The 20,579-nt window shown below is 31.3% G+C and overlaps 2 protein-coding genes across 3 annotated transcripts in view; one reads left to right on the top strand and one right to left on the bottom strand.

Moving 5' to 3' along the window:
- Positions 1-5,979, bottom strand: part of LOC127698730 (protein salvador homolog 1-like) — a 40,480-nt gene extending 34,501 nt beyond the window's left edge. The window contains exon 1 of one of the 2 annotated variants that reach the window (XM_052202371.1): positions 5,511-5,964. In XM_052202371.1, coding sequence (XP_052058331.1) covers positions 5,511-5,601 — 91 coding nt within the window. In that variant the 5' untranslated portion in view covers positions 5,602-5,964. Of the gene's footprint in view, positions 1-5,510 lie in introns of both variants that reach the window. The other variant, XM_052202370.1, reaches the window with a different exon arrangement.
- Positions 5,980-6,058: 79 nt separating this feature from the next.
- On the top strand, positions 6,059-11,812 carry LOC127698740 (radial spoke head protein 4 homolog A-like). Its single transcript, XM_052202388.1, has 10 exons — positions 6,059-6,286; positions 6,971-7,160; positions 7,464-7,742; positions 8,094-8,151; positions 8,552-8,665; positions 8,960-9,057; positions 9,366-9,507; positions 10,124-10,233; positions 10,738-10,997; positions 11,347-11,812. The coding sequence occupies exons 1-10, from the start codon at positions 6,177-6,179 to the stop codon at positions 11,570-11,572; spliced, it is 1,587 nt and encodes a 528-aa protein (XP_052058348.1). The 5' UTR covers positions 6,059-6,176; the 3' UTR covers positions 11,573-11,812.
- Positions 11,813-20,579: the final 8,767 nt, after the last annotated feature.

Below are 20,579 nucleotides of genomic sequence, written 5' to 3' on the forward strand. Positions count from 1 at the left end.
AATGTCTTGCATTGTCACCACTTTTCTTATTTAGGCATATACATGACTTCCCAAAATTGCAAGGTTAACATGCTTTTAACATCATGCTTCAAGATAATGATTATAAGGAGGATGCATGTAAGGTATGGTTAATGTTCATCCTTATCCGTCAATATTACAATGCAAATGTGAAAAAAGTTGATAATCATTATAAATCCACAAGTTGAAAACAATACTCAATTTCCAAAAAAATCAAATTAAGGCATAATATGCAAAAAATTTTCTCGTTTGAATTGTTTTACATTGTCACTTCAGGGCCTTTTATAGCTGACTGTGCGGTATGGGCTTTGTTCATTGTTGAAGGCCGTACAGTGACCTATAGCTGTTAATTTCTGTGTCATTTGGTCTCTTGTGGAGAGAAGTCTCATTGGCAATCATACCACATCTTCTTTATTATATATAATCTGCATACATTACATGTACCATATATATCTTTTTTTTTTATTTATGAGGATTCTACATGTATACAGTTAAGACTGAGTTTCAAATTGTATGTTCATTTTTGTGATTTTAAATAATGTTGTAGACCTATATTCTATAGAAGATACAATGTATTAGAAAAGTCATAAATGAAAAAAAAGTTATCATGCAAGTTTCTGATAAAAAATTTTATTAAACAGTTTTGCAAGCTTAAGGTTGTGTGTGCATGGTTTCACCGATGCTGCAAAATCCAATTTTCACTTTCATCTGGCAACAAAATGTGAAACTGTATCTATTCCACTTAAGGATGTTCGCTACTCTGTTTCAAAATAACAATCTTTTTAAAAGACTGCTATAAATTGATAGTATAAAATTAAAGAAACTAAAACAGCAGAAAATAAAATGCTTCGCTGGGCGCAGCTTGATACGACCGCAGAGGTCGAAACCCTGAACAGTTGGGGCAAGTATGGACACAACATTCAAGCTTGATACAGCTCTGAATTTGGATTGTGATTAAATATTTGACACAGCATAGGTTTCTGACACAGAAAGAATGTGGTCTAAGAACTTCAATTTTTTTAATTTACCTATTATGGTCCAATGTCCAAAATCCAAATACATGGTTAGATTCAGCATATCAAAGAACCCCATATATTCAATTTTTGTTGAAATCAAACAAAGTTTAATTTTGGACCCCAACTTGGACAAACTTGAAAACTGGTCCCATAATCAAAAATCTAAACACATGTTTAGATTCAGCATATCAAAGTACCCGAAGAATTCAATTTTTGTTAAAATCAAACTAAGTTTAATTTTGGACCCTTTGGACCTTAATGTAGACAAATTTAAAAAACGGGACCCTAAATTAAAAATCTAAAAACACAGTTAGATTTGGCATATCAAAGAACCCCAATAATTCAATTTTTGATGAAATCAAACAAAGTTTAATTTTGGACCCTTTTGACCTCAATATGAACCAATTTGATAGCGGGCCCACAAATAAAAAATCTAAATACATGGTAAGATTCAGCATATCAAAGAACCCCATATATTCAATTTTTGTTGAAATCAAACAAAGTTTAATTTTGGACCCCAATTTGGACCATCTTGAAAACTGGGCCAAAAATCTAAAATCTAAATACATGTTTAGATTCAGCATATCAAAGAACCCCATATATTCAATTTTTGTTGAAATCAAACAAAGTTTAATTTTGGACCCCAACTTGGACCAACTTGAAAACTGGTCCCATAATCAAAAATCTAAACACATGTTTAGATTCAGCATATCAAAGAACCCCAAAAATTCAATTTTTGTTAAAATCAAACTAAGTTTAATTTTGGACCCTTTGGACCTTAATGTAGACCAATTTAAAAAACAGGACCCAAAATTAAAAATCTAAATACACGGTTAGATTTGGCATATCAAAGAACCCCAATAATTCAATTTTTGATGAAATCAAACAAAGTTTAATTTTGGACCCTTTTGACCTCAATATGAACCAATTTGATAGCGGGCCCACAAATAAAAAATCTAAATACATGGTAAGATTCAGCATATCAAAGAACCCCATATATTCAATTTTTGTTGAAATCAAACAAAGTTTAATTTTGGACCCCAATTTGGACCAACTTGAAAACTGGGCCAAAAATCTAAAATCTAAATACATGTTTAGATTCAGCATATCAAAGAACCCCATATATTCAATTTTTGTTGAAATCAAACAAAGTTTAATTTTGGACCCCAACTTGGACCAACTTGAAAACTGGGCCCATAATCAAAAATCTAAACACATGTTTAGATTCAGCATATCAAAGAACCCTAAGAATTCAATTTTTGTTAAAATCAAACTAAGTTTAATTTTGGACCCTTTGGACCTTAATGTAGACAAATTTAAAAAACGGGACCCAAAATTAAAAATCTAAATACACGGTTAGATTCGGCATATCAAAGAACCCCAATAATTCAATTTTTGATGAAATCAAACAAAGTTTAATTTTGGACCCTTTGGACCTCAATGTGGACCAATTTAAAAACGGGGCCCAAAATCCAAAAACTTAATACACGGTTAGATTCAGCATATTAAAGAACCCCAAGAATTCAAGAATAAAACCCCATTGAAATTGATCAAGAAATAAGCAATTTATACGAAGTATCTTCTTTTGCACAATACTGTGCAATTGAATATTTCTTGCTATTGCGCAATACTGTACAATTGACAATTTCTTGCTATTGCGCAATATTGTGCTATTGGATATTTCTTGCTATTGCGCAATACTGTTAAATTGAAGATTTCTTGCTATTGCGCAATACTGTGCAATTGAAGATTTCTTGCTATTGTGCAATACTGTGCAATTGAAAATTTCTTGCTATTGCACAATACTTATTATATAATAATTTACACATCCTGTTTGGTGTGTATCTCCTACCATATCATTATTATTTGCTTTTAAATATAAATCAGAAATAACCAACTTAAAATGGAAAATTTTAAAAGAAAAAAAAAAGGAAAAAAAGAAAAAAAAAAAAAAAAAAAATCCCCCCCCAATTTTTTGAACCCCCTTATGATTCATCACCCCCAAACTCAATCCCAGCCTTCCCTTTGTGGTATGGTACCTTGCAGTACAATTTCAGAGAGATCCATACACTTGAACACAAGTTATTGTCTGGAAACTAGAAAAATGCTTATTTTTGGCCCCTTTTTGGCCCCCAATTCCTAAACGTTTCGGGCAATTACCCCCAAACTCAATTCCAGCTTTCCCTTTGTGATATGGAACCTTGTAGTACAATTTCAGAAATATCCAAACACTTACACACAAGTTATTGTCATGAAACTAGAAAAATGCTTGTTTTTTGCCCCTTTTTTGGCCCCTAATTCCTAAAATTTTGAGGCAATTACCCCCAAAATCAATTACAGCCTTCCCTTTGTGATATGGAACCTTGTGGTACAATGTCAGAGAGATCCATACACTTACACACAAGTTATTGTCTGAAAGTTACAAAAATGCTTATTTTTGGCCCCTTTTTGGCCCCTAATTCCTTAACTGTTGGTACCATAACCCCCAAAATCAATCCCAACCTTCCTTTTGTGGTATTGAACCTTATGGTGAAATTTCATGGAGATCCATTCACTTAAACTAAAGTTAGAGTGCGAAAACCAATGTGTCTTCGGACGACGCCGGACGACGACGACGACGACGACGACGACAACGACGACGACGACGACGCCAACGTCATACCAATATACGACCAAAAAATTTTTAATTTTTGCGGTCGTATAAAAATGAAGGGTCCGTGTGCTTGTTTTCGAGATATATGCCATTGAAAATTTGGCGGGAAATAATTCTCTCTAGATTTTTCATACATTTAATATCAGCACCTTTTTTATTTCAAAAACTATAAAAAAATAACAAGGATTTTACAAGATTTTGAAAAATGGCTTTTCAAACTATATGAAATAAATTATGAAAAGAAAAGTAAAGGTTAGTGGGCAAAATTTTTATTGGCATTACATGGATAAAACCAGAGGATTCCGAATATCTGGCAAAAATTCAAAAACAAGAGGAGCAAACATTCTTAAGTTACAATGACAGATTTATAATATGGGAGTTTTCTTGAACATAGATTGAAGATGCTTTCATTTATATTCAAAGTAATTTTTTTTGTACATGTAAGAAGTAATGTGCTTCAAAGTTTTGAAGGAGTCAATTTGTAAAGTTTTGACTACTAATAACCAGTCACACAATGCAAGTTGAGGATAAACATGCATGTACTATGCATGAATATGCAGAAATGATCAAACTTTTTTTTTTAATGAAAAATTTTGTGTTGATGGCAGATCTTTGATTATTTCTGTTTATTCATTCACAAATTTACAAGACTTAAAATGATTCAGAGTTTATTATATTGTATAGTCACATGTATATTGTTGCAGAAGACTGTATGTTGCCCTTTATGGTTAATTTGTATAGACACATGTCTATTGTTGTAGAAGAGTGTATGTTGCCCTTTATGGTTAATTTGTATAGACACATGTCTATTGTTGTAGAAGACTGTATGTTGCCCTTTATGGTTAATTTTGACATTAGGTTTCTGTCATATCCCACATCTACATTAATATTGTGCTCTAATGTAATTTTGAATTTACCAATGAAGTTTATGCAACAAGTAACAGTGTCCCAGGTAGAAGGAAATAGAGGGGAGCTGCGCCTGGCCCTAAAATTTTACACCCCTGTGCCGTATTAGTATGCCCTGAGCCTTTTTGTGACCCCCTTCTGTCTTTTTCAAGAAAAGGACGAGTTTAAAACTAATCTATTTTCCATAATCATCAACCATTCACCAGAACTTTTCAAGCTAATTAAAGATACCTGATTTAATTATGACATGTACCTGTTAATTACTTGTAACAGCTTGGGTGACAAACATATAATGTTCATTAACTAAACCTCAATAATTTCAGCCTGAGGGAATACACTTGCACTTATTTTCAAAATTATATTTAATGCACTTTCATGTATTGCAAATCATTTAAGATACCTTGACATATAAAATACTTATTTTACCAAAAGACATACAGCAATCAAATTTTAAGAATTAATGTCCTGTAACTATACAGATATTCTAAAAACTTTGTTTGTACATGTTTATCAAATGTGTAAATAAATGTGTTTGTTCTCCTGGCTAACGATGTTATTTGTTTAATTGTGCTGCTCTCGTCAATGTATTCACATAATGTTTATTGTACATGCAATTATTATTCTCTATACAGGTGTATACATTGGCTGTATGAGAATAAACATATACATATTTAAATGCCTTTAAACGAATTTCATAGAATTTGCTTTCAAAGTATTGTCCATCTATTATTTCATGTATTTAGAAACATATGATCATGGATCCTAATACTAATATGTAGGAGTTTGCAGTATCATAGTTTATAATACAAATAATATGTGCAGATGTCCATTTTGATGGGCACACATACAAAATTGCCACTTTATTCATATACCAGCCCTCCATTTTTAAATCCTAGCTAGAACACTGTGTAACTTACTTCTGAGCATAGGTGGTGTGTCTCTTTTGACATATTTCCCTGCAATACCATCATTGATACCTGATGATGATTCTTTTTTCTTTGACAGCATACTATTTCATTATTTTGTATTTACTACTAAAATACACATGCTTTTTAAATTAGTCATATCAATATCACGGGTCCTTCATTGTTCCTGGTGAGAAACTGTACACTCTTTTATTTTCTCAATCAATCTTAAACACCATTTAACAGTATTTACTTAAAAGGTAGAAAATGTCAACTTTTATTAGTACATTTCACTTTCAGCACAATGGAAACGCCCCATTAAACTTTAAAAGGATATGTTTGGCACAAGTAACTGTTCCAATTCATTTATAAATACAATTTGTATTACTTTAAAAGTTTTTGACAGTTTTAAAGTAGTTGAAATGTGGAAGATTTCGTGAATTCTAATTCCTAGTTTGTTGACAAATCTGCAAGTGCCCGAGTAGTGTGTAAAATGTCATTAAAATTGGGCCGGAAGTGACGTTTAATAAATTTTACGCAAATATGTGTATTTACCTTGACAACTTCACTGTCAATGTAGTGTGGTAGTTTGGCAACAAGTAAAGACGTAACAACACCATTTTTTGTCTTAATTGCCGTCATTTTGCAAAAGGAGGATAAGCCTCCCATTATTCCAAGATGACTACAACACCAGCAAACACGGAACTAAACATGAACCCGAAGGACCAACAATTTATTAGTGCAAAATCATATCTTCTCACTTCAAGCACAGACACAGGAACAAATTTGTAAGTTTATCTGTGTATATATTTGTCTCATTTTAAGTGCGAGATTAATTTAAAGCCATATTTTCAAACTTGAAGCATTCTCTTTAATTCAGCTATTCATAAATTATATCTTTTAATTTCTTGTGAAAAATATTGAGATCATTTCTTGTGGGATTTCAACTTCTTACCAATAGAATCAGAATTGTCACAGGTTTATTTGTTTATATATATTTGTTTTGAAGTGTACTCATTTTCTGATGATATAAACACCAAGTATATTTTTTGAACTGAAATTTGCGATATATTTCAACCATATTAATTATATTGTTTACATCAGGAGAAACAAAAGATTTTTTTTTCCAATGTGTTATAATTTATATGATATACATGTATATACATGTAGCTACAAATTGTAGATGATGAACCTTTTGCATTACACCGTTTGTGGAATGTTTTTACATTATACATTATATATATTACCTTGTATCATATTTTTTTGTAATTTCATGATCAATTAGTTATGAAAATGATGTTTTTACCCATTAAGAACACAAAGAATTTATAAACTTACTTTTTTGAATTTATACATATACAAAGTCAACCTTGTATACATTTATATACTTTTCAAATACCACATTCATAAAAATGTTTTTAGCAGTATACTTTGGTTTAACAGCTGTCTATAATAAATATTATTATTTTCAGATATGATCATTTGAGTTGTGTCTTGGCAAAAGTACTTGATGAGAGACCAGAAAATGCATCTGACATTATTGAAGACATCAGTAGGGATGTCAAACGGTCAAAGTTTAATTCAAAAGTTGACACAGTACAAGACAAAGTAGACAAGTCAACAGAAGTTGCCCTTGCTGAAATTCATCATAAACTGTTTTCGGTAGGTATCAAACCAAACTTGACATTCATTTGTTCAATTTACAGTACTTATAATATTTGAAAACACAGGATATATTTCATTTAAATTTTATTTTCCTTTTTTATTGATTAGTTTTTAATTTTTTTGATAGGACAGGATAGAAAAATATTTGTTCAACCACATTTCATACAATGTATATATATATATTTATAATCAAACTATCTTTTTGTAATTTGCATTCAAATAATAAGAATAATTTTTATTTGAAAGACCCAATCAAAAAGAAATTAAAGTTGAGACTAATTTTGTGTTTCTATTATGTAGAAAGGAGAAGGAGAAGATGCAGACCAGGATCAAGATGAGGAGGTAGAAACACCACTACCAAATTTGATGGATCATTTTTTCTATTTTGAACAAGCTGGCATTGGATTAGGTCGTGAAGAACTTGTGCGTATTTGGCTAGCATTAAAAGACCTTGTAGATCGTTATCCATTACAACATGTGCATTTCTGGGGTAAAATATTTGGAACAGAACAGAACTATTATGTAGCAGAGGTAGAATATAGAGAAGGAAATGATGAGGGAGATGAAGAGGAAGAAGAGGTAAGTTAATTATATACTCCATCCCAGCAGTGCATGGTAGGAAACTGGTATATCAGTTTTTGTAATTTGAAAAAGCATTACAAAAACAAATAAGGGTTCTTTCTTCAGATGGTCTGTCAATTTTAATACACTTACTGGCCTGTCACAAATACTGACGATTTCAATACTGTTAAAAACATTAAGTTTGAATAACTTGAAAACCAGAAGTAACTACAAGTGTATTGTTATATATTGAGAAATATCTGATTTGGACCATCACTTTCTAACAAGGTTAACTAATCAATAATTGTTAATAGACATTTATCATAAAAATGAAAAAAAAGTTATCAGTATGTTCTGTAACCTTTGTAGGAAGAAGCTCATGCAGAGGAAGAAACAGAAAAAGAAGGAGACGAAGATGGTGAAGAAGGTATGTTGTGTATTAATTATTTACATCTTTGCTATGTTAAAGCTTACAAAGAACCTTTTTTATAAATGTATTAAATTTTAAATTACAAGATAAAAGCTTGGTATTTAACTATTTTATTTGAAGAGAGAAAACATGTCATTCATAGTAAGTACATGTACCCATAGTAAATTCATCTGTCTGGCAATAAATTAATTTGGAAATAAAAATTGTATTATTGAATGACTATACACAACAAACATTGGTTTGAGAAGATTTATGTTTCAAAGTTTGATGAAATCCAGATGAGAAAAAAAAACATATGCTTACACTACATGTACAAAAATGTAATTTGGAAATGCATTTGTTATATTTTGCATTGGTACACTAGTATATTGAATTATTTTTTCCATTTTTTTCATAGAGGAACAGCAGGAAGATGATACCCCAAAACCAGACTGGAAACCTCCAGCAGAAGTACCAAAAGAAGAAAACAGATCTGGTGCAAATAAAAAGACATATTTTGTGTGCAATGACCGTAAGTACATGTAATAAATATTCTGTTCTTTTATCTTCCCTGATCATGACCTAATACACATTTTAAAATAACATTAGCTCTACATCAAGTATTTAAAGTTTGTAAAGAGTTTTTTTTTAATTTTGAGACTAAAAGAATTATTCATAATGGCATAATAAAACAGAACAATTTGATAAGTTACAAGTTTGAAAAGTTTATTGTTAAAATTATTGGTTAGATTTTCCAGAATATTGATACAAAACAATAATGAATATACATTGAAAATGCATCACAAATCTATTTATTTTAATTTAGCTGGTAAGCCATGGATTAAACTCCCACCAGTAACACCTGCACAAATTCACATTGCCAGAAATATTAAAAAGTACTTCACAGGACGACTAGATGCTCCGGTAAGTTGTTATTTAAGTAGAATACTCAATAGTTCTTGCTTATTTTTATTGCACATAAATGGATTATACGACACATGCATGAATATTAAGAAATAGGCAAAAATATGTTTTATCAGTGTTACATTTATATCTGAGCTTTTTTTTAAATTTGTTTTTAAATGTGTTATTAGGGAAACAAATTGGTTAGTAAAACTTTAGTAAGAAAAAATCTTGTTTTTATCCCGATATTGTCTAATAAAATTGATTCTTAATTTTAGAGAATAACATGAGCTGCTTGTTTGTACTAATCTGTTTGTTCTTGCCTGTAGATTGTGAGTTATCCCCCATTCCCAGGAAATGAATGTAACTACCTGAGAGCTATGATTGCACGTATCAGTGCTGGAACACACATTTCACCTCTGTCATTCTACATTTTTGATGAAGAGGAGGAGGAAGAAGAAGAAGGAGGCAGTAAGTGACCATTTTGTATTAAATTGTTTAATTACACCACAGGGTGGAAACACTAGTACTGTAGTTATGATTTTTTGCTAACATTTAACCTGGAATCTGTTTAAGTTTTTGCTGAAAGTATACCATTGGCTTCTACAAACTTATAGACAGAGATATAAAGTTTAAATACTACTTTTCAATTAAAAAACCCATAGTATTTACGTATAGATAAGAAGATGTGGTATGAGTGCCAATTAATTAATATTTAAGTAGAATACTCAATAGTTCATGCCTATTTTTATTGCACATGTACATATGATATTATGCCATCAAATACTTTACTGAATCTTGATAAACTGTATAACAACAAAGAAATAACACAGAATACTTCTATACACAAAATATTACAGTTGTCTGGCATCCATCAAGTTATTCACTGCAACTATATATTTATACAGCAGGAATTCAATAGAAATTTACTATTTTCCACAGCAATACATGGCACAGTAAACTGAATTCCCTCCTTGTTTTCTCATCTGCAGTAAACAATTCATTGTTTGCAAGTTATCAGTAATGTCTGGTACACAATCAATTAAAGACTTAATTTTTAGTATATTTTTTCTATTCTGTTTTACAGGCAGGGAGAATTTCATCATTAACCCTGAATATGAAGCCCATCCAATGAGAGATCTGGTAGATCAGTCATTATCACACTGGGTCCATCATGTACAGCACATCTTACCACAGGTAAACAATTTATACAATGAAAGATATGATTAAAGTAAACATAAGGGTAGATGATCAAAAGACACATTAACGTAAGATTACAGAAGATGGCAACCAATTAATGATACAAAACTAATGTTGTAGTTTATATGGCTAAAATTAACCATAAATTTATTGGATTACATCTTTTTTTATTAAAATGTTATTCTGTCTTTTGTGGCCTGAAATATGGGAACTTTATTAATGATTGCTGTTACTTAAAAGTTTTTTTGTCAATTAGAAAATTTGCTGATAATAGATCTTATGCAGTCTCTAAAAAAATAATTTGCAACTTGTTTTGAGGTGGTAAATTCATAGCCTGACATATGATATGACAACTTGTTCGTCAATAAAAACTGTATGCTGACCTTTAGATGTAGTATTTTTTTAAATGTTGTTGGGTTAAGAACTTCTTGACCTTTACCCCAGACCTTCATTATTATGTTTTTGAACAAAATGTATAATTGATTGTTGTTTGACTTTCAGGGAAGATGTGTCTGGTTCCCACCTGCTAAACCAGATCAGGATGAGTTTGAGGATGAGGAAGAAGAAGAAGAAAGAGAGGAGCCAGATGAACCAGAACCAGAAAGAGGTCCAGAACTGCTCACTCCTCTGTCTGAGGATGCTGAAGTTGGAGATATGCCACCATGGACACCAAAACTTTCTTACAATCTCATTCCACAGTATGCATGTGCTGTAATGCGATCAAATCTATGGCCAGGAGCATATGCATTTGCTGCAGATAAGTAAGTCAATTGTAACTCTATATAGCTCTGAATTTATTTTCAGAAAATTATTTGAAACATTGTTATATATATTTAGATTCCAACTTATATTGAAGTAGTACTAAATATTATAAGGTTTTAAATCTTGTGAACTTTCATTTAAAATTTGGCAATTTATATAATCTATAATTGATTTTATAGAATGTATTGCTGATGACCTTAACTTAAGAAAAAGACTGTAATGAAAAAATACATTTATTCATCACATTTAAGTAATATAGTTATATTTAACAATGTAATATGATAAAACAAAATATCTATAAATAATTTGTACAGTTTTATAACTCTTTCAATCTGTTTCTGTCAACAGGAAATTTGAAAATGTTTACATTGGCACTGGACACAAATACTCTAGAGATAATTACAGTCCACCAGAAACCACACCGATCAGAGAAGAATTCCCAAGCGGTGCTGAAATCACTGAAATTGAAGATCCATCAGTTGAAGAAGAAAGACAGATTCGTAAAGCACAACAAGAGGCTGTTGAACCCGAAGAAATGGAAGAGGCAGAAGAAGAAGAGGAAGAAGATGATTAAATAACAAATAAATTATAAACTTACAAACTGCCAAGAAACAACAGATAAATAACTGAATAGTGTTGTGATCAGGAAGTGTCAGCTATAAACTTTTAAATCATGTCATTCCATAGTCGATGCCTACTTTTACAGCATACCAAATGTTAAAAGGAAGATTTTACATTTGTACATAAACTTATTTATATTATATAAATGCATTTTTTGCTCCTGTTATGAAGTAAAAGTCTGGACTGTACATAAGTTTCTATTTAGTGGCCCATGGACTGTACATAAGTTTCTATTTAGTGGCCCATAGATTTGTTTAAAGAATCTATAAGCAGATAGAATCTGCAGGAATAGTAAATGACATATGGCTATATAAAAATAAGGAGATTTAGTATGATTGCCAATGAGACAACTATCCACCAGAGTTTAAATAAGTGGATAATCAATTAGGTCACTGTACAGCCTTCAACAATGAGAAAAACCTTACCATATAGCTTGCTATAAAAGGCCCAGACATGAAAAAATGTGAAGACTATGAGAAATTGGGAATACATGTAGTGTTATAAAGCTTCTCATAGTTCTTCTTTTGCTTCAGAACACATGGCATGTAAGTTAAATGATAAAAGGACTTGCTTTTTTGAAAAAAATATCAGTCTGCTTTTTGTCGAGCCTTCGACTTTTGTCGAAAAAGTGAAACATAGTGATCCTACATTCCGTCGGCGTCGGCAGCGGCGGCGGCGTCCACAAATATTCACTCTGTGGTTAAAGTTTTTGAAATTTTAATAACTTTCTTAAACTATCCTGGATTTCTACAAAACTGGGAAAGAAGCTTGTTTATGATCATAAGATAATATTCAAAAGTAAATTTTGTAAAAAAAAAATTCCATTTTTTCCGTATTTTACTTATAAATGGACTTAGTTTTTCTGCCAGTTAACATTACATTCACTCTGTGGTTAAAGTTTTTAACTTTTAACAACTTTCTTAAACTATCCTGGATTTCTACCAAACTTGGACAGAAGCTTGTTTATGATCATAAGATAGTATCCAGAAGTAAATTTTGTAAAAAAAAAATTCCATTTTTTCCGTATTTTACTTATAAATGGACTTAGTTTTTCTTCCAGTTAACATTACATACAGTCTGCAGTTTAAGTTTTTAAAACATTTATTAGATTCATTAACTATCCTGGATTTTTACCAAACTTGGACAGAAGCTACTTACAATCAAAAGATAGTATAGAGAGGAATATTTTTATTAATTTTTTTCCTCATTTTTGTTGAGCCTGAGATTAACAGCAAAAGTAGGCGAGACACTGGGTTCCGGGGAACCCTTACGAATTTTTATTTATAAAGAATTTTTGCACAGAAGTTTGTAAGTACTTCCCCCTTCTATTGTAGAAACTATATTCAGGGATACAAGTCAATGTCATTGAACAAATTATTATCTTCTTTTAACTGATAAACCTGGGACATATTTGATGGTAATAGGATTGGTTTACAATCATTTTGGGATAAAAAGTTTTGGTTATCTCCCTTGCATATAGAATTCTTATTTTATTGGACAGTATTTTTAAAAATATTTTGTTTATTTATATTCAATTAGTAAACTTGCAATTGTACATGTATATTGAGCATTAACACCAAAAATATTCACCATTTCTCATTCTCTTCATTTTAAATGATGCTCTCCCTTAAACACCCTTAGTCATAGAAATTAGACTATATATATTGTACATGCGTAATGATCTTCTAACTCATGAGACATAGAATTGTATTACAATTTTGTAAAGAAGACAACATGAATGTAATCTGTTGCATTCATTGGATTTTGAATGGTAAACAGTAAGTAGATAGGTACCTATATGAAGATAAAGCACCTATATGGAGTTACCTAAAAAAATATGAGATAATTATAAACACATAAAAAAGGACAAAATGCCCATAGTCTTTGGTGGATAGTTGTCTCATTGTCAATCATCAACCTAATCTATTTGACAGTGTATCAAAAATGCTTCTTAAACATATTAAAGTTGTAGTCACGTGAATTGGAATAAGTATTGACAAAGAAACTGCTTAAATAGCAATTAAATTCATGCACTTATGAAATGAACATGCCCTGAGAATGCTTATCTCCCTTTATTGTAATACTTAGCATTTTGGTATCTATTATACAATGAACTACATATGGAATTTCTACAAAAGGTTTATCTTTCTTATAAAATTATACAGAATACAACAACATGAATCATCTATCACAAATAAAACACTTTAAGGTATTGAACATAACACTTTTGTCTGAGGCACTTTTCTGGATTTATGTTCATCAGGAACGCTCAAACTTTAACAGTTGAAAGCTAGGGACGTATACATATGTAGAAGTGTTTGGAAAGATAATAAACCAAACCAAATTTTTTTTTCCAAAGCTATTAATGATAATGACATCTTTCAAGAAATTTAATACTAGTAGTTGTTACCAGTAGTTTGAAAAAAAAAAAAGAATGAAGAATAAAAATATTAAGTGTTTGTAGTTTAATCCCAAATTGGCACACAATATATATTCTTAGAAATAAACCATTTTAATGTTGTGACGAGGGAAGCTTCATATCTTCTGAACACAAATTTAAAATTGGTGGTGCACAATTGCATTTTTAGTTCTGACTAGTATCTAAAATGTCAATATTCACTGTTTGGGAGGAGTTGTGGCTCCTCCATATATTTCCATAAAAAATCTTGCATCATTCTGATAAAAAAAAGTTGGTGCATAATGATACAAAGCATTGCTTATTGATGTATTATGTAAACTATTCAAAAACCTCACTAGTTTAGGATGAGTTAGTGTTTTGGGATGCTTAGCCCAAGGTATAAAAAAACGACAAGTTCTATGTTTTGCTCTGTCAGTTAAAACGAAACAATCTGATCGATTGGTTGATTGTTGTTTCCTCAATGTTTAGTGGTCAAACACGATGATATTAGGTGCACAGTTACATTTGATATTGAAGATGCTTTTTAATTTGAAGGTTAAAATCATTTCGATGAAATTAGGAGCTACAGATAAACAAATTAATCATAATCAACATCTGAATGGATAAAGCATTTACGTTTTTCTCCATTTTAAAGATTAACAGTTATATATACGGAGTAGTTAATAATGGATACCACACCGAATTTGCTTAGCTTTATTTGGAAAACCCTTTCAGAATTTTGGGTCCGCAATGCTCTTCAACTTCGTATATCTCATATATCCACGTGAACTTGAAATTCTAAAACAAGATGGTCTGCTTCTTTTCCAAATCATTTACTTGAACTTAATGCTTGAAAGACAAATATATATTACTTTTCATGAAAAACTCGATGACTTCATTTATTCTATTTTCAACTTTCCAGTCTAGAGTAGTAATACTCCATTTGCCCAAGCCAATGGCATTTATATCTCAGTTGATAAGGTATGCTTGAGCTTGTTCTCAATATGGTGATATTACCATTAAACAGAGATGAACTTTGAATTCAAATGCCACTCTATCAAGGTATGACGGAGAACTACTAACAGTATGACTTCTTTTGGTTCTTTGGTCGCCATGATGAACTTTATGATCATTACAGTGTCTCAGTTTCTCAACTCACTAGTGATATTTTAACTTTTGTCATGAGTCCCATTTATCCATTAATGTCCGTTTAGTAAGTTTATTAATATTGGAAATGTTTTAGGCTTTGGGACCAACTACTGCGTGTAATCGTGTTGCTGGGGATGAACGCATTGCATGGAATGTTTTGAAATATCGTGTCGATACACCTGCATGGCCTCATTCCAAACCTTCAAATTGCTCCTATACATCATCCCTATACAAGTCATGTTATTTCCGAGACATTGGCATCGTAAACAATGAACAACTTAGAACGAGTTGTTAGCCAAACGGCCGAAATATTGAATTCCATAGCCAATCAACTAGGAGAAGAACGTCAGGTTAACTACTTATGAATTCAATACAGGACTATGTTAGAAAATTGGTAAAGCGCGATGGAAAAAATCAGATGACATAAAATGGACACTTAATGTGAATGGACCAACGCAGTTCTGTCATGTGTAAAGGCGCATAAGAAAAATACGACGTACCATGAGAATACGGGTTTCTAACTCATTCAAAAAGCCCGATGCTGTGGATGCTTTATACTCTTTTCACGACAAATATTTGCTGTTCCAGCAGACAAAGCGCCAAAAATATTGTTTTTAATGTATTAGCAAAGCTTAATATTGGGAAAAGTCTATACTGAAAAACCGTGAATTCACAGCAAATCTTGGAATCCCACAGATAATCCTACATCATTTTCGACTTTTGGGATTTTAGAAAAACACACATTTGTCCTTCTCTCTTATGGTTATACTATTAAAATCGCTCGATTTGTATACTGATACCTGGAAATAAAAAAAAACCAACACTTTATATATTTCATGTGCTTTAGACGACAAAAATCCTTTAAAAGAACGACATTTAGCCGAGTCGTCTTGAAGTTCGACTAAACATCTTTTTAAAAAGTTTTTACTATCATTCTCACTACAATAAAAGATGTCCTTCAGAACAATTGTGATGAGATACATTCAGCCAGTGGTGTCAATCTGATAATGTGAATTCTTAAAAACTCTTAAACTTTCAATCACTATCTTTATCATTTTGCAGTAACGTTAAAACTTTTGATTTTTCAATCTACATTACTACAATTCACATGCTCAATTGAAAGATCGACTAGATCGTCGTATAAAACAAAAAAAAGGCAACAGTAGTATACCGCTGTTCAATAGTCATAAATCAAAGCCTTTACTGGTTAAATTGGTTTAAATCTGCTGAATTGTTTTAGGTCACGAACAATCTTACTTGTGAAGAACCTCACTGATTCCAGCAACAAATACACCGTCATACCATAAAAATGCTGGACTTTTTGATCGACAACATATGTGTTGAGATTGGCGTATTTGTATTTCAACAGACAGTCGACATTCCAATGGATAGTGTGCTTCCCCACTGACCGACTTGTTTTTCATATAGGGCCTTCTTAAAGACAAAAAGACAAAAAAAATCTTGCAAATATTTTAATTGCATTTTCAGTTATATCGATGGCCCGATCACTCAATTACCCATGTTTTAGTGAATTTTATGTGTGCTTGAATTCATATATTCAAGTGAAATAGATATAGATAGGATACTATCGAAGTTCTGGTGCAGATTCAGGCCATCCAGCGCCTCTCTTACAATGGAAAAAAATTATAAAAGTAAAATTAAAGCCATTTTGTGTCACAATAAGGTCCTCTAATTCCTATTCTGAAGAGCGCCCTTCCCCCTCAACATCAAATTGTTGATCCACGCCTGGAAACTAGTAGATAATGATAATAATGGGCGATATCAATATTGATTTTACAGGGGGGTGCTTGAACAATAAATGGGGAAGTCTTTTACATACACAATCTATTGTACAATTAATTGATACTCCTACCCGTATCACATCAACATCAAGTACAATCATTGATCATGTTTATACTAACCACCCTGAAAATATAGTTGAAACAAATGTCCCCAAAATAGCCCTTAGTGATCACTATCCAGTATGCATTACGAGAAAAATAAACTAAAAAGATATCCCGAGCTTACAACATAAACAAATTCGGTATCGATGTTTCAAAAACTTGAATGAAAACATTTTTTGGAGGATTTAAATAAGACAAATTTTGCTCAACTAGAACAAATAAGTGACATTCAATCTGCCACTGACATGTGGTATAAACTATTTCTGTCAGTTATTAACAGACATGCTCCTGTCAAAGTTAAAAGAATTAAACATATACGCCAACCAGATTGGCTTACAGATGAGGTGAAAGTCGCTCAAAAGAAAAAAAAATATTATCAAAGCAAGAGGGACGTTATTGGCGCAACAAATGTACCAAATTAATAGAAAACTCTAAACAGTCCTATTTCAAGCAAGCAATAGAAAATAACAAAAAACCTAAAGAAATTTGGGCTTTACTTGAAGATTTAAAACCCAAAACACAAAATGAAATTCCATCTACCATGAATTTTGACAATAAAGAATATGATAATATGCAAGATATAGTAAATCATTTCAACACACACTTTACAACAATAGGCGATATATATGTAACAAATAACACGCAATTTCAAGAAAATAAATTAAATGATTATGTTCAAGATAAAATACCCGCTGGTGTTAAATTTAAGATTCCATTTATTAAGCTAGATGAAACTGAGAAATTACTTTCTAAACTAGAAACAACCAAAGCGACTGGACTTGATGAAGTTGGTCCGTTTTTCATCAAATTGTCATCGGATGCTTTAGCCCCAACGGTATAACGTATTTAATAATTCTAAGTATACTAGAAGGTGTTTTCCCAGAAATTCTTAAATTAGCTAAAGTAAATCCAATATTTAAAAATGGTGATAAACACACGCCAGAAAACTACAGACCAATATCAATACTTCCTACTCTATCAAAAATACTTGAAAAACATGTCGCAAAACATTTTTATCTATATCTGTCAAAATATAAAGTATTACACGAGGCACAATCTGGATTCCGATCTAAACACTCATGTCGGACAGCCCTTACCAAATTAATTGATACCTGGATTAAATGTATTGATGATGGCAATGTTGTAGGAACAATCTTTCTAGATTTAAAAAAAGCATTTGATCTGGTTAATCACGTCATTCTCTGCCATAAATTACATTTATACAAAGTCTCTGATCATTCAATAAAATGTTTTGAGTCGTACCTGTCTAACAGAAAACAAAAAGTGTGCTCTGGTAATACAGTCTCAGATTCTAAATGTATCAAATATGGGGTTCCCCAAGGGTCTATTTTAGGTCCCCTTCTGTTTGTTTTATTCATAAATGACATGACTTTAGAAGCCACTCATACAGCCATTGATATGTATGCTGATGATACAACACTTCATACATATGGAACAAACAAGGAAGAGATAGAAAGAAAATTAAATTACGATGCCAACACCATACATAGTTGGTGTTCGAACAATAGGATGGTTATGAATCCTTTAAAAACTACTTCTATGTTGATTGGAACAAATAAGAAACGGACTTTGCTAGGAAATGATATGAATATATCAATGCAAGATAGCCCAATCACACCCGTTGAAATACAGAAACTTTTGGGTGTATATATTGACAAAAATTTGGACTGGAAATTTCAAATGGACAATGCATGTAAAAACTTAAGTTCTCGTATCGCACTGCTATCTAGAATTAAGAAATTTTCGGATATTAGTAGTAGAAAGCTGTATTATATATGTTTTGCTTATATTCTGCCCATATTTGATTTTTGTTGCTCAATATGGGGAAATTGTTATGAAGATGGATATCACAAATTTCTTAAAATGCAGAAAAGAGCTGCAAGGATTATACTTGATGCACCAATACTAACACTTAGTAAAAATTTATTTAAAGAGCTAAAATGGTTAAATTTCAAATCTAGAATTTCATATCATAAACTTATTCTTGTTCATAAAATTCTCAACGATAAAGCACCTGATTACTTAAAGGAACTCTGTTGTCCAATTGTTAACCTACATAGTAGAAATAGAAGGTCATCTGCAAATAATAATTTAGCTGTTGTGCGACCGAACACAAATTCAATGAAGAAATCTTTCACATAGAGCTCCTCAATACTTTGGAATAAACTACCAATTGAAATAAAATGTTGTGAAATCCTGGACACTTTTAAACAAAAATGTGTAGATTTCTTAACTGTAAATGATTTATAACAACACACTCATATATTCTAATGATTTTGTATTTTATGTATATATATATGAATTTAATTTTCTCTTGTTCTACAGACGACAATGTATAGTTAGCATGAATATTGCATCTACATAATATGTTCAAAATTGTAAGCTTTGTAATATTTGTACTTTTTGTTCTTATAGTGAGGGCCTCTAGGTAGATTAGTGAATGCTAATTGAGTCACCCTCTTTAAATAAAGTCATTACTAACTTACTTACTTACTTACTTAGATCTGCTTCATATCTTGACATTTTCCTCGATATTGAACCATATTGACGACTTCAAATTAGAATTTATGACAAACGTGATGATTTCATTATTCCAATTTTTTGTCAACTTCCCATTTAGCGCATACAAATATCAGTTAATACGTTTCCCTCATGCAAGTTTGAACTATATGATGTTCATTAACAAGGGTGTGCTACTGACACAAACAAATGATCCAACAAGTTATGAAGAAAAACTACTGAAATTGACAATACAAAAGCTTTACGTCACCATCACTACTAGAAATAAATGTCTGATCTAAAAATCTACCGATTCTGTCCTTATCCCGATTGTGACTTTTTGATTGAGTGTGGATTCGCATTGTGAGTGTAACATGTTTATCATTAGACGCATACCACGTCGACGCACCCGGTCTCACAATCTCTGTAAACAATCTGTTGGAAATGAGTTTTATTAAATTTTCTGTTGTGAAATACATGTATTGAAAGATAGAACTAAATATATAGCGGGTTACTTTGTAAATGTGCCGAGTAGGTTAAAAATGAATACAATTTTGAAAATAGGAAATACACAAGTTCTTAGTCACCTCTCATGGTTTCTAAAAACATAATAATGTAAAACTCTTATAGAGTCAATCTGCTAGATTCACTTACTTCATAATATAGTAGAGGATACTATAATTAATCACATTACAATAACACTGCACTCTATTTAACACTTGGTTGTTATGTACAAGAACAGAATCGAGTGCACTCAAGGCATAAATCATTAAAGTATGAACTTGTGTATTATCTTTTGAAAATTATACGTGATAATATATATATGTATCACCGTAGTACGAAGTTGTATAGTTTTATAAGTTAGATAATTTATACTAATCCTGTCATCTGTAATTATAATTATAATGTATTATGTATAATTGATGCTCCTGTAGCGCAGTTACGGTGTCTGAGTTTATTTAATAAAATTCTAAAAGTTCTAAGTTCTC

Source organism: Mytilus californianus, unplaced genomic scaffold, assembly GCF_021869535.1.
Source record: "Mytilus californianus isolate M0D057914Y unplaced genomic scaffold, xbMytCali1.0.p SCAF_4, whole genome shotgun sequence".
Classification (NCBI taxonomy): domain Eukaryota; kingdom Metazoa; phylum Mollusca; class Bivalvia; order Mytilida; family Mytilidae; genus Mytilus; species Mytilus californianus.